General features: G+C 42.4%; 1 protein-coding gene across 1 annotated transcript; it reads left to right on the top strand.

Moving 5' to 3' along the window:
• The first annotated feature begins 231 nt into the window (after positions 1-231).
• On the top strand, positions 232-14,322 carry rnd3a (Rho family GTPase 3a). The gene is made up of 5 exons (XM_026159145.1): positions 232-589; positions 897-984; positions 10,460-10,569; positions 11,713-11,847; positions 12,022-14,322. Exons 1-5 carry the CDS (start codon positions 440-442, stop codon positions 12,268-12,270), a joined length of 732 nt encoding a protein of 243 aa, XP_026014930.1. The 5' UTR covers positions 232-439; the 3' UTR covers positions 12,271-14,322.
• The last annotated feature ends 591 nt before the right edge of the window (positions 14,323-14,913 follow it).

Below are 14,913 nucleotides of genomic sequence, written 5' to 3'. Positions count from 1 at the left end.
CGCTGTTCTTCTTGTAAGTCTAAATTTTGCGCACAATTCACTCTAAAAAACTGGCAAATGGAAACTATAATCTGATTTACTTTACTGATTAAAAAAATATCTTAGTTTGTGTTTTATTGTTTTGATGTTGAAGCTGAGGTTTGTGTGTAGTCCAAACGGGGGCGCCATCACGGTGCCTGGCCCGGCGTGCGTCTGTGTGGAGGCTCGCTGGACGAAGGGAGGGACGTGCCTCATCCCGACGGACGGAGAGCTGCTGCCATTGGCTCCTGCGACGTTATAAATGTAGGCAAATGGAATTTACCGGCTCAGAGCAGGCGGAGACACCGGGGGAGGAGAGCAGGCGCGCAGGCTTGGACGCACCGAAACCAGCTGCTTCTCGACGGTTCACACACACCCACCCACCCAGGATTGGACTCATTTTTAAAAACGATTCAAATCAATGAAGGAGAGACGCTCGTGTCAGAAGTTATCTCTGAAATCCAGCATGGATCCCAGTCAGAGTGTGAAGTGTAAGATAGTGGTGGTGGGGGACAGCCAGTGCGGGAAGACTGCGCTGCTTCACGTGTTCGCCAAAGACTGCTTCCCTGAGGTGAGACCCTGCAGCCTGCTGGACATGATGCATGTTAATAACACACACTGATACCACGACCAGCGCATCTCATTGTTCTTCTGAACCTGGCTGTGTCACGTGGATTGTTCCAGTAGTGATGAAGGACATTCATGTTGTAGTGCTTGATACGTGTTGGGATCTGAAACCTAAACGTAGTAGTACCAACACCTTTGTAGTACACGATCGTGGTAATAGGGTAATAAATCTAACGTTGCTCAGTTTCTTCAAAGTTTAAAACCTGGCAGGCTTCCTCCCTGACCTCCCCTCTTCTAAATGTTTCCTGCAGAGCTACGTCCCCACTGTGTTTGAAAACTACACAGCCAGCTTTGAAATCGACACGCAGAGGATCGAGCTCAGTTTGTGGGACACCTCAGGTAATCCTCACTTCCAACAACCTCTCTGTCTGACTCATGCTCCAAGTGTCACCTTGTGTCAGTTGTGGCGGTGGTGTGGACATGTTCTAACATGCATCTCTGTGATCAGTCACTCAGTTGCTGATTTGAATGATATGGAGCTAGTTTATTATTAACTTTGTGGGGTAGAATTCACCCATGTTTGACTGCGTCATAAATAAATAACAGGTTTTAGCCCAGAATGTCCAAATCAGGAGACAGGAGAGTCCCAGGGCAGCTTTGTTTTTTCTCAAATAATGAAATTAATCTCTGACCCATTTTAATCAATGTAGCACAGTTAATCCTTTCCCATAGTCTGGAGTCGCTGTTCCTCGAAACCGCACGTTTCCCCTCAGATTAGATCGGGGCTTACCTTTTACCTACATGGAAACGTTCAGCCTCGTAGCTCAGTTCGAGCGCAGGAACGCCTCAGTGGAATGGATCTGATTTATGAATTCCTCCCAGCTGAGCAAAGCTTAAGTGGAAACAGGAAAGGAAACATAATGATAGGCTGAACGAAGCTCATATTCATACATCTGGTGAACACACTTTGAAATTCATCCTGCTTCCTGTGCTTTTCGGGAAGGTTGAGCAACATTGGCTCAGCAGCTTTTTTTCTTTTTAATCTCCTGCGGGTTAGACTTTGTGTTTGGGCTCTGAAAACCAGCATCGTGTGTGTGCGTGTGCGTAAACAAACCCATTTTCCCATCGATCATTGCCTGAGCACTGAATAGCACAGCAGCGAGGTGTATGTTTCATGTGTGTGAGCATGTGGTGTTTGTGTGGGAATGAGAGGAAAATCCCTGGCCTGGAATTCCTGAGTGACGTTTGGGTAACTTGAAGACCGAGGTCAGCTTGAGATCTTTCTTTCTTTCTGAAACGTCAGACCGGAAAATCCAACAGCAGCTTCTTAAAATCCAGATTTCTGAGCTGTTTTATACTTCAGAGCAAATGAAAGTAAAAGCATCTGCAGAGTGGCGCTCCTTTGCCGCCTCAGTAACTCTACAAGAAAGTGAAACAAGGACATCAAATTGAAAATTCCTTCATCCCTCCAGTTTTGTGTGTAAATGTGGAAAGGCGAAGAAATGAAAACTGGCCCGAGTGAGAATTTTCTTTTATTGAATTGTGTTGGCTGCCTGCCTGGAGCCATTTTTCTTTTTCTCTCTGTTTCATAAAAGGAGGGTTGGGGGTGGTTTCCTATTAGATCATTGGATTTTAGAAGGTGCCAGATACCCCTATACCAACCCACCCCTACCTTCACTCCAAACCCACACCCAGCACACGAACACACACACACAGTGACCAATTGATGCAGCTTTCAGCTTGACTGGTCCCTTTTTTTTTTCTCCTTTTTTTTTTTTGAAACCCCCATCTGCCACAGCCAATCCAATTGATCCCTTATTTCCTGAGGTGTGTGTGTGTGTGTGAGACCCAGGCCTGCACTCTGACAAAGACCAACACGGAGGGAGGAAGACAAACATTGTGGACTGCCACCCGCTCTTCCCCTCCCTCTCAAACACACACCTCCACACACACACCGAGGTGGTCTTTGTTCTGCAGTGATGAGTGGCCTAATGAGCAGCCTGCTGTTTATGTGTTTGTGTTTAAAGGGGATGGTGAAGGGAGTAATTCGGCCCATTAAGGTAAATTCCTGCCAGTTATACAGCCTTCCATTTGCCCCCCTCTCCCCAACCTACTTGTCTGCTCTAGCATTGCCACCCCAGTCTCAGGGTGAGGTCCGCCGGGGCCAAGGCGCGAGCCTTTGATGCTTCTTTCACCAACAGGGGAAGTGGTTTACGTTGTCTGCCTGTCTGCCTCCGTGTCTGAATGAGCAGGAAAAGTGCTTGTTTGAGAGTCAAACAGGAGGATAGGAAAACCGTGTGGGTAAACAGAGCAACCCCCGTGGCTCAGCACCTGCATGCCTTAGGTCTTTTCTCGTTTTACAGAGTGGAAATGAGCATGGATTATTTTTTTCAAATCAGAAAATCCACCAACCCCACAAAACATAAAAAAAAACCCCCCAATTCAAGCATCAAATTCTTAGATTTGGAAAGCAACCACCAAGTAGGAGTTACCCTTTTTACAAATGATGGCTCCGACTTTTTTCCCTTATTCAGTGGGTTTCATTTTTAACTCCTTGGTGTTGGAACAACAAGCAAAAAAACGAAACATTCACAGAGCTTTGGTTTAGGTGACCCATTTCTACATACATTATATTCGCTCTCTGTTTTGGTCTCCATCAGCTCCTGCTGTGACCACCAGCTGCTAGCCAATCTGCTCTGCTGTGGCATTTGTTGTTTTTAAAAATGTATCCTTTCTCTGAAAACAGCTGCTCGTTGCACCTGGAAACAGTCATTAAGAAAGACCAAGACTGTAAAGCTATGAGCAGTTAGACCAAAACAACAAGCTGAAAGATGCTAAAAGGCCAAGTAGTAGAGCTAAAGGAGACCGGAGACTTTCTTTGGTCATATGACCTCTTTGTTTATATTAAAATGTCGATGAAAGCAACTTCAAAACTGCTGTCGTTTCTAATCGTTTCTGTACTAATCCGAGGCTCACAGAAGATTGCTTTAAACTGATTTTGCACTTTTCACAGTTGAAATATTCATAATATACTTACGCTGGAACTGAACTGCAGGAAACGGCTTAGTATTTTCATACTTCCGAAATTGGTCTTGCACAGTTGTTCCAACTGTTAGGCAATTTCCCAAAGCTACAACAAATACGTTTTCGAGCTTAACAGGAAAAATAAAAGAACTAGAGGAGTTCAGACTTTTCCAGTTCTAGAAATCCCAATGGGAAACATCAGACCCAGTGGATCTCATTTGACAATATTTATCACAGGGAATATATATATATGGGGAAAATTAGTTTTTTTTTTTTTTTTGTTTACTGCGCACATTCAAAGTTGACCCACTTTGCAAAATGGGAAGAAAGACAGATAAAGGAGTTGTAATGGAAGATGCATAATAGCAGAGCTTGGTCAGAGCAGACAGATCATCTTGCCCTTCTATAGTTACTAGAGCATATCACATGTCCTGTTTCCCATGTAGTGCAGGACAGCTTAACTATGGGACTTTTGCATGCACTCAGTAAGCTCCTCTGCTACTCTCTCTCTGACACACACACACACACACACACACACACACTCCCCCCCCCCCCCCCCCCCCCCACGATTCTTCAGTCTGTAACCATTGTTGGATTGGATCACATTTCTGGGTTCAGCGAATTGGAGCCGCATGTCTGGCATTCCTCAGACTAAAGGTTTCTACTTCCTCCACTACAAAGACCCCCTTTGTACCCAGCAGGCCCAGATCCTCAGCCAGTGAAAGAGAAGTGGTGTGGATCACTAAAGCCTTACCTCGTTTCCAGAGGGGAGAAATCGAATCACGGTAGAATTTGCTGACCGACAATGGGATGGTGATGGTGAAGCAGTGTATGAACTGAAGGGCAGTGGGATCCTGGTAGAGATTAATGGACTTCCTGTCTGCTAATGTCATGGAAGGACTTTTTTTTTTTTTTTTTAAACACCTGACATTAAAATCCATGTCCGGCCTTCACACTGAGCACTTTGCGTTCTTGGCTCCCCGTGCATGTGTCCTGCCAGCCCATCACTGAGAAACATCTGACTGTCCTAAATGCTTCACCAGCATCCTGTTTGGCCCAACTCTTGACTCTTACCCAATTTGTACTTTGTTATTGTGGCCAAAGTAACCTCTCGAAAGCTTGTATAAGTAAAGTTTATCATATCTCAATGTCTTTTCAGGAAGTTTCTTTCAGCTGGATTACACAATTTGAGAAGGGAAATAGATTTCCTGTTTTCAGCCCTTCTGGTGGACTTTCTTCAGTTACTGATTTCGAGACTTTATCATGGCTCATGGAGTGCCATAAGATAGTATTGTATCTTAAACAAATTTAGCTACACTGCAATCGATCCTAGTGTAACGTAATGTGCCGTGATGTACTGAAACGGTACAGTATAGTGTAAAGTACCAAGCAGTAATCTTGAGCCACCTCTAGCTTCTTTATATTTATTGAAACATGAAGAAATATAAATCCAATATACGGAAGAAAACAATCAGTTTTTACAATTTCATTGGAAATTGGCAACATTTGCTGAAGTATTTGGGAAGTTTTTTTTGTCTTTCAATTAAGTAGTCTTCAGGAATAGTTCTCCAGGCTTCTTGAAGTATTATGTATGTATTATGACACATGACACACATTTATAATGCTAAATCTTAATGGTTGCTCACCTATTATATGTTGCATAACTTTCAATAATATACTTTTTAAGGTATTAGAGCATGTTGTAGTGCATCATAGTGAACTTTAACATAACACACATGCACAACAGGGGCGACAGTGGCTCAGGTTGCCCCCTACACATCCAGTGTGAGTGTGATAAAAGTGCTAGGCTATGGGACTCGTAGTAGAAAGTGCTTTGAGTGCTCAAACTGAGTATAAATGTGCTCCATAAGTACCAGTACATCCAGTTACCACTTACATGTGTTAACACAACATGTTACAATGGTATTGCTATATTAGATTTGGCTATTTAACACAGTACACACTGAATTATTAAATTGCGTCCAAAGATATCTTTTGTTAACCTGCTATATTTGAGCATATTTTGTGATACCAAAGGTTACTTTATTAATCCTTCATGTCCAGATTTTAGATTTACACAAACAAATATCATGGTAACCACAGCAACTACAGCAGATAGTCATAAGTGTATAAGTGCAAATTGTAGTGCGTGTGCTTGGCAGGCGAGCCGTATAAACTTGATAGTGCTGTATTTCTAGACGTGCCTGTCAACATCTGTTGTTTCCACAGGTGTCCCCCAAAGGCCTAATGCCTCTTTTTATGTATTTATGCACACACAAGCTCACCGCCCAGCAGCTCCGTTCTGCTCAGCTATGTTAGCTATGCAGTAAACCAGCAGGCCTGCAGATCTGTTGCTATACATCCAGACTGTAGACTGTCAGCCACAGCTGGCTTACCTCAGGTCTGCATGTGCTTGTGTGAGATAAAGCAAAAGCTGTTATTGTGTGAAGTTGTATGTCTTTAACATTATGGAATATTTTGAGATTGCATGAATAGACCAGAATGTGTTTTCCACATTATTTCATGTAGATTCATTGCATTAATTGCATTGCATTTATTTATTTCTTGATCACAACAACAGTGAGCATTTAGTGGCATTCTACAGTTTCCGCTTATGTCATTGTGCCCAACAGCAAGACACAAGACAGGCTATGGTTAATAGGAGGCGAGAGAGGATGGAGGACATATCGAAAGGACAGAATAAGGGAGGACAGGGTGTGTGTCTTTCTTCCAGATTTAGAGATCCTGTGGGAGAACAATGACAGGAGCTAATTAGATGACAGTTACCAGGTCTTTGTGTGTGTGTTAGCTGTGGGATTTCCTCTTATCTTTCCATTTGGCAGGAAGATGACCTTAAAGCAGAGGCTGGTCTCAGATGCAGAGCTAACACAGTAACGACTCTAAACAGCTAACAAAGAAGGAAACATCTGCTATTAAAAGTTATTAGCAAAACGCTTCCATAGAGGGTCGAATTTTAAATGCACCATGTTGAAATTGCAGTGGATTTACGTTGGATTTATTGCTATAAATGCACTAACGTGCAGGTAAATTCACAGAAATATGTGCAGACATAATAACACAGCAACTTCACACTGCAGCTCAGATACGCATTTCCTCTCATTAGGTTAATAAAAACAGTCTATTCATTGTGAAATGTCAACCGATTCTACAGCATGCCCTTTTAGTCGCAAGGTTTTATTTTTCCACTGATTTGTTCCAGGCTACGAGCTCTGGAATAAAAACAATCGAACAGCCCATTGTGGTCATGATCGATTGCGAGACGGTCATGAAAGAAATAAATTCTTGTGGTCTTGTGGGGGATACCACCTTCCTCCTCGCCTTGTATTTGCTGTGCTCCCTTGATAACAGTTCAGCATCTGGCCTTTTGTTTAGGCGGTATCACCTATCAGGCTGCTTTCCAAAACACTCAGAGTTCCCATCCAAACTACACTGTTTAGATCAAGACATCAAAATAATTTATTCAGTTCATTCCAACACTAGATTTTAGGAGCAGGTACAGATTAATAGGGAGCAAAAAAATTCAGGTTATATGCATCAATGCAGACACGTCTTTGATAGGCCAAGATCATAATCATAATCCTTTTTGAGCCAATATATCAGACTGTATAAGTTAGCTCGTGAAGTTGAACTTTTGTAATGGTGATACTGTGGATTTTACTGTTAAGACTGGAAATACTTCGTTTGTCCCATGTTTGGGAAAGGCGACCGCCTTCTTGGGAAGTCCACCACAACTGTTAAGGAGTTGAACGGATACACACAATATACCGATGAGGGTGATAAATCTACTGCAAAAAAAACCTATCCTGAAAACACATGTGGCTACCTCGACATGACACTGGATGCGACAAGAAAGGTGGCTCTGACTGAGAAACCACATGCTTATTGGCTAACGACTTGTGATTGACAACTACCAGTTGACCCAAAACAAGCCATGATCTCACCGGGAGTGTCCACAAAGGTCAAGACAGGTCCCAGACTTGTTAACCCTCTACTGCATAGCGTTGCCCTGAGGCAACAAACCACATTTTCATGCCTTACACTGGCCCTTCAAAAAAGAAAAACGTTTTTTTTTTTCGGAAATAATGCTACCAGGCACATCTCTTTCCAATAAAACGATGAGTTGAAGGTGGTGTGACTTTCATTTGGGGGGGGCAGGACCCCTTTCTGCAAGCTGCAGTACATGAGAGACCTCTCCATTAGGAGGCAAGATAAAGATCACTATTTTACATGTTTATAGTGAAATAAATGTATATTAAAAATACTTGTATGTGCATGAATATGTTAAGAAGCATATTTGTTTGTTCTACTTTTTTCAATTTATTTATACAGTAAAACTTAATTTTCATTCGTTGCCTCAAGGCAACACTGCGCAGTAAGCCTGATATTTTTTCTTTTTTGTTTCAGGCAATATAATGCATTTGCATATGTGTGTAGAGATGTGTTTGTGTGCATTTATATATGATAATAGTCAATGTTTTTTTTTACTTTACAATCTACTCATAGTTAGAGGATATGGATGTAAATACCTTTTATGGAAGGAAACCAAGGGAATGTGCACTTTCTGTCCTCAGAAATGAGGAGTGGATCCCTGAATGAGGTTTGAGGGACACTTAGGAGCTCAGGGGTCAGTTGATAAAGTAACTGTGTCTGTGTGTGTGTTAGTGCCCACACATCAAGCAGGTCTGGCCAGGATCTGGTATCAAGTCGGCACTGCTGGCTGACTTCTGACATGATAAGACGTATGTCATCCAGGCCTGGCATAGATGGCACTGTCTATGTGATGGCATGCCATTTCTGGCTTGATTGTGGCTTGGTTTATGTGGCCCAGGCCTACAGAAAACAGGTCTGGCCCAGATCTAGAATCAAGCTGGCACTTCGGACTGACTGGTGTTTTGGCAGAGTGTATATCAACCAGATGTGTGCCAGGTCTGGCAATGACGCCACTGTTTATGCAATGGCATGCCATATCTCAGGTGGTAGAGCAGGTTACAAACTGATCGGAAGGTTAGTGGTTCGATCCCTGGCTCCTCCAGTCTGCATGTCAAGAGTGAGAATGTGTATGAATGATTTGAAGCGTTCAGTTAAGCGAAAGTGGGTGAATGTGGCATGTTGTATAGAGCACTTTGAGTAAACTGGGAGAGTAGAAAAGCGCTATATAAAAATCAGTCCATTCACTGTCTGAACAGAGTTTCGGCATGTTACTTTTGCACTGTTTTGCATGTTCTGGCACATGTTGTTATTGCATGGCTTGATTAAGGTACACATTAGGCTGACATCTGTGGCCAGCGCGGAAACTGTTCTGGGCCAGCAGTGTGTCTACAACTGGCCCGTGGCTGCACATCACCTACAGATGGCCCACATACTGCAATGAATGACGGCCCTTTGGTGGCCCAGATAACTTGCTTATGAATATTTCAACTGTGAAAACTTGCTATTCATAAAGCAAATTAGCAAGAACTGCTAGCAATTCTTGCTAACAATTGAAAGGAATTAAAACATTTAGCAGTTGTTAATGACTGACAGCTAATGACAGAAAATGCAAAATAATGAAGTGCAATGTCTCAGCAGCTTTTCTCCTCAGTCTGTAAAATTATTGCGTTAGTTTACACTTTAATGTAATTTTTAGTGTAATAAAATGTGTATATGTTGGCTAAGATCATTTTTTTGTAAACATTGCTAAATGAAAAGCAGTTCTGCCATTAGCAAAGCTTAATGTGCAATTTTTCATGCCAAGTGTTGAATTACATGCAATATTAATTCTTGTGTAGTTCTATATAATAACTGGGATCTCCTGCATATACATGGAGTGGAACATTATGGACATGGATATTTGAGATGTCTGTACACACACTTTAGTCGTGCTTTGTTGTGTGGGGCCCAGGCCTGGAAGCATTGTTTAAAACGATGTCATCTCCCATCCAGACTGTTTAGATTAGGAACACCAGCACTGTGTGTGTGTGTGTGTGTGTGTGTGTGTGTGTGTGTGTGTGTGTGTGTGTGTGTGTGTGAACCAGTGCATTCCAGAATTTTCTCTGCAGCCGTGTTTATAAAAGACTTCCCAAGGGAACCTAAAGTTACCAAAAACAAAATTCCCCAGATTCTTGGCAGCTGCTTGTGTGTGTGGTCACTTCTTGCTTGCCATGTGATCTTGACTCACCTTGACATGACGGCAAGCTCCCCTCCCCCCAACCTCCAATGCGCTTCAGTCAGGCAGTGAGATGGGCGTCGCCCTTGCACATGGTTTCAATTTGAGGAGGGAGTCATTTCCTCGCTCTGAAGTTCTATTCCTTCAGAGAGATTTTCTGTTTCGGTAAACGATCTTGTTGTAGTCAGCACATTTTTTCTACTGATGCGGCACTATTTGTTTTTCTCGCCTAGTTGCCATGGATTATGGCTGAGCTGCAATCATGACGTATGAGAATAACTATCTGTAGTGCTCAAGTGATAATTTGGTCTTCCTTGTGCTTTCTTGAAACAGACTTTGATCCTGCCCCTCACTCGAATACTGTTATTTCATTTGTTTAAGCAAAAGCCTTCAATGCTAGACATATTTCAGGTCTTCCAATAAAAAATGAAATCTATAAAGTTTTAAATAAGAACACCTCAAGTTTCTTCTGATGTCCCTTGAGCTGGATCCCTGCGAAGATTATCCAATAATAGCAAAACTGCAAATTAAATCAGGAACATTTCTTAGCCTGAGCTGGCCACGTGTTTCTTTGCTGTCTGTTGGAACAAAAGAGGGTGCTCGCACAGTTATGCATACAGCAGTTTTGTCCTTGCGCAACAGTGTGTGAATACAGTTCAAGTTTCTTGTTTTCCTTTGTTTTAGGATCTCCATACTATGACAACGTGAGGCCCCTGTCCTATCCCGACTCCGATGCTGTGCTCATCTGTTTCGACATCAGCCGCCCAGAAACGCTCGACAGCGTAATGAAAAAGGTTTGTTGCTCCTCTCGGGCAAATCCATGCAGGAAACACGTCTTTAAGCTCTATTTTTAAACATTCCACTCAAGTACTTTGATTTTTGTCTGAACTGGTGACAGAGGCCTGGATCAAAGGTCTGCAGTCATTTCTTTTTTCTGTGATCTCAGTCATGTGAAGTCGTATAGCTGTAATGTGACTTCAGTGTCAGGTCAAAACCCTGCAGTGGCTGGACGTGTCACTGGCTGATTCTCACATGTCCAAACGTGTGCTGTACATCAAGCAACACAGGTGGTGTCAGTCATCTGACTGGTGGAGAAACTACAAAATGTAAAAGTCATTATCTTCCCACATTAAAACACACCTGGCATGTGCTCCTATTTTTGCAAGGCATTTCCTGTTTTTGCGCTGCTTTCTGCCGACCTGGAATGTTTTTTCAAAGCAACTCACATTTACCAGAATTAGCGGTCGAGACAGAAACAGTTTTGTCTTGCTCATTAGGAACAGAGATGACCTCAGATGCACTGAGATTTTTTGTCCCTTTCAGTCTGCCGCTTTGATGGGTAACATTAGTTATCTAACCATTTGTTGTCTTGTGTTGCACACTGTAATTGAACCTGTCGTGAGTAATTGGGAACACGTCATATACAGCTAATTGCTAAGCTTGAACTGAAGTTTAAAGTGCTTAAAGCTGTGCTAGTCGAAGAATGCATTTCAGACGATGAACGTCTACATGAGACTTAACCTCGGTTTAGGCTTTTAGGTTGTTCAGACACATTTTACAAACAAACTTCCTCCTCAGATGTCAATGAACTTGATCCCCTGACCAGCCAGACAGCCAGCCCTGAGGCACATTAGCCTCAGATTAAAGCCCCAAGAGAAATGCCATTGATCACAGAGCGTTTATTGTTGTCAGGGAGGAAACATGGAGATTACTTCTAGTTCCTTTCTAGGGTTCAAAGAAATGAGGGGCTTCAGGAAGTGGCAGCTTTAACCTTTGTACTTAAAGGGCAGGTGAGGGGGGGATTTCATCAAATTCTTTATTACAGCAACAAACATTTGAACACACTCACAAGAAAAACATTGTTTTAAAACACAAAATTTACTTTTTTTTATGTCAGAACTCCTGAATGATTGAGGCTATTTTGTCTTTCTTCACAGTGGAAAGGTGAGATCCAGGAGTTTTGTCCCAACACCAAGATGCTGTTAGTCGGCTGCAAGTCGGACCTGCGCACCGATCTGAGCACACTTGTGGAGCTTTCCAACCATCGACAAGCGCCAGTTTCTTACGACCAGGTTTGTAGATTAAAAGAACATTTTGAAATGGTAGATGGTTCCAATTTCCTGACTCTAATCAGGTCATTGCCATGTTTAATTGACCCCTGTGAAAGTGTGCAAATCCTTTCGTTATTGACGCAAGCTCTTTACAAAAAACAGAATCTCAGTAAGCCTGAACGTTTTCCTTCTTAGGGTTCCAGCATGGCCAAGCAGATCTCGGCGCCCTACATCGAGTGCTCGGCCCAGCAGTCAGAAAACAGCGTCAGAGACATTTTCCATGTGGCCACGCTGGCCTGCATCAACAAAAACAACAAAAACGTCAAACGCAGCAAGACCGCCCGTGCTAGCAAGAGGATTTCACACATGCCTGGTAGACCTGACCTGGCGGCCGTGGCCTCGGACCTCCGGAAGGACAAAGCCAAAAGTTGCTCGGTCATGTGATTGCACCGACCAAATCAGATCAGACTGAGGAGAATGAGGACAGAGCACAGTGCAAGCAGGAAGTTATGGGGCAATGCTCCCTCCTGCATGCTAAAGACCCCTTATTTGTCTGGAAAGGGGTTCTATAAGCTTAATTCATGTACATGTTACTGGAATACTCTGCACCAATGAAAACTCAATGCATAGTAAGCATCCCACTCAACGCGGCCCCCACCCCTGCCCCACCAAAAGAGGAAGCTATCTATCACCTGCCTGGGGATGTGACCTGCTTCCTCTGGGAGGACAAAGCGGATGCAGTCAAGGCTTTCCATGCTAACAGGAAATGAGCAGGGGGAATGATGTCATTAGGAAATGCTCATTTATAAAAAGATGCGTAGGAACATGTGGTCTCCTGAATAAGAGCGAGAGCCGGCAATGGGGTGGTAGGTAGGGGGGTGCTGCCTCAGGGGGAGGAAATAAAGAGGAACTGCTGTTGTTTGTGCTGGATCAAAGACTTCTTCCTCGGAGGGCTTATACAAGAACTCGTCACTGTGGTTTGAAACTGATTCACTCCCACCTCTACTCCTGTAACTGTTAGTCTGTGTGCAGAACAGATTAGAAGAATTTCTTAATTTCTTTCAATGGAAACATGAAGCTGAGTGTCCCCTGTCTCTGATATGTTGTCGGTGTAATGTGAAGTCATTGGTGTATAACTGTGTCATTGCTTTATTTTCATCCTGATGAGATTGAACCAATACTACATTCTCTTACATCAGCAACTATGGATAGACTCATGAAAACAAATGCACACTGCAACAGTGCAGGTTAGCCTTTTATTTTCTCCAAAAACAGAAATGGTGTACTTTAACCCTTTTGTTGGGCCCTAAATGGGTCCAGTGAGCTTTAGCTTAACAAAAATTAGCAACCAAAAATAGAACACTGTATATGAAATATGGACATAGCCACTGTGACTTATCCACAACCCTAATGCTAGCCACAACCATGTTGGGTTTTTTTGAACGAAAAGTTACATTTTGGACAAGAAGATGAAGTTGTGACTTAATGCTAACGAGCTTTGTTAGCTAGCTCCATTTGAATATAATACACAAATGTCAATTGACTGATAAAATACTAGAATTTTGCTCCCAGATCTGAGCTGGATGAAGATATATTCGCATCCAGATACGTAACTTGGATTAACAGAAGCAAACCACAGATAAAAGATAGATGTAGCAAGTGTGATTTCACCTACTGATTAGTAAGCTAGTCGGCTGCCATCTTGGTGATTTGAAATTAGATTTGAAGCGCAAGAGGCAGATATGACTGAGATACCAATGGAGACCATGGAGACTGTATATTTACAGGTTGTTAGCTAGTGAACTAGCTAACAGTTGTAGTTAGCTATATCCTTCATTCTATAATGAGGATCATTACAATTCTTTCTCATTATGAACCAATTCTAGCAATTGAGCATATAAAATCAGAAGGTCGTCACAGAACAAAGGAGCTGAGAGCCGTTTCACCTTAGACCTACAACCAGTGTGTTTTTGCAGCCAGAGAAGTTTTTCCTTTGCTGGCTACTAAGAAGAATGCAGGTGGACGAGTTATAAAAACTGTTAAGAGGTGTCATCAAGGTTCAAACTGTTTCCTGTACCAGCCTGCAGATATTATTATTTTTTTGTTTAATAAATGCTGTAAATATAGGCATTTTAATATAGGAGTCTCTGGGGATGGACTTGCTTTTGGAGCTAGCCCCAAGTGACATTAGAAAAACTGGAGTTTTTGGTATTTGGTTTACTTTCTCATCTTCTGGAGGATCCCCTCGATTTTAACAGGCTGGAATCTTTGCGTCACGAATCACAGCACATTAAAAGAGGATTCAAACAGAAGAAGATCAACAATAACTTACCCTAAATGTCCAAATTGGAGGAAGCTGTGGTCGATTAGCTAGACTACAAAAACCTCTGCAGGAATGAACCATCCCATGACAGGAACAGTTTTTGTCTCATACGGTAAATATCTGCAAACTGGATTACTGTATTGGTCACTGAATAAACGAGCGAGACAACCAAAGGATGAAGAACTTTGCTGATATGTGGTAAACTTGCTAAAGCTCAATTTAGACTTACATGCTGAGTCTACCATGTAGCCTATGCTAGTGACAGATGGTATTGCCACCATTTTTACCTGTGTGGGCTATGTTGACTCAATGTGTAGGTTACATTTTTAGTACATTTCTGCACTTCAGTTTATCACGTAGGGCTTTAGAAGAGTTACATCATACTTATGGCGCAGATTTAATGCAGAAACATACATTCACTGTAATTAGAAGGACTTTGCCCTCTTCAGTATTAAAAGAAGAGATTATCAGATATTTGGAATACCATAAATGCCACAATACAGATTACATGTTTGTTTGTTTTTTTTTTTTTTTTTTTAACTAGTCCACTTAGCAGTTAGCTTGCTAGCCCTCACTGCACTGCACGTTTCGCAAACCTCTGGAGATGAATTTTGCTGTTCGACTTTAAGCTGTGACCAGACTAGGGCTGCCACGATTTGTCGACTAGTCACGATTACGTCGACTATCAAAATCGTCGACGACTGATTTAATAGTCGACGCGTCGTTTGAAGCTTTGTAAGATCCCAAAAGACGCAGGAATAAGT

This window comes from Astatotilapia calliptera, chromosome 23 (genome assembly GCF_900246225.1).
Source record: "Astatotilapia calliptera chromosome 23, fAstCal1.2, whole genome shotgun sequence".
NCBI classification, from domain to species: Eukaryota; Metazoa; Chordata; class Actinopteri; order Cichliformes; family Cichlidae; genus Astatotilapia; species Astatotilapia calliptera.
This window is presented reverse-complemented; position numbering and strand designations above follow the sequence as displayed.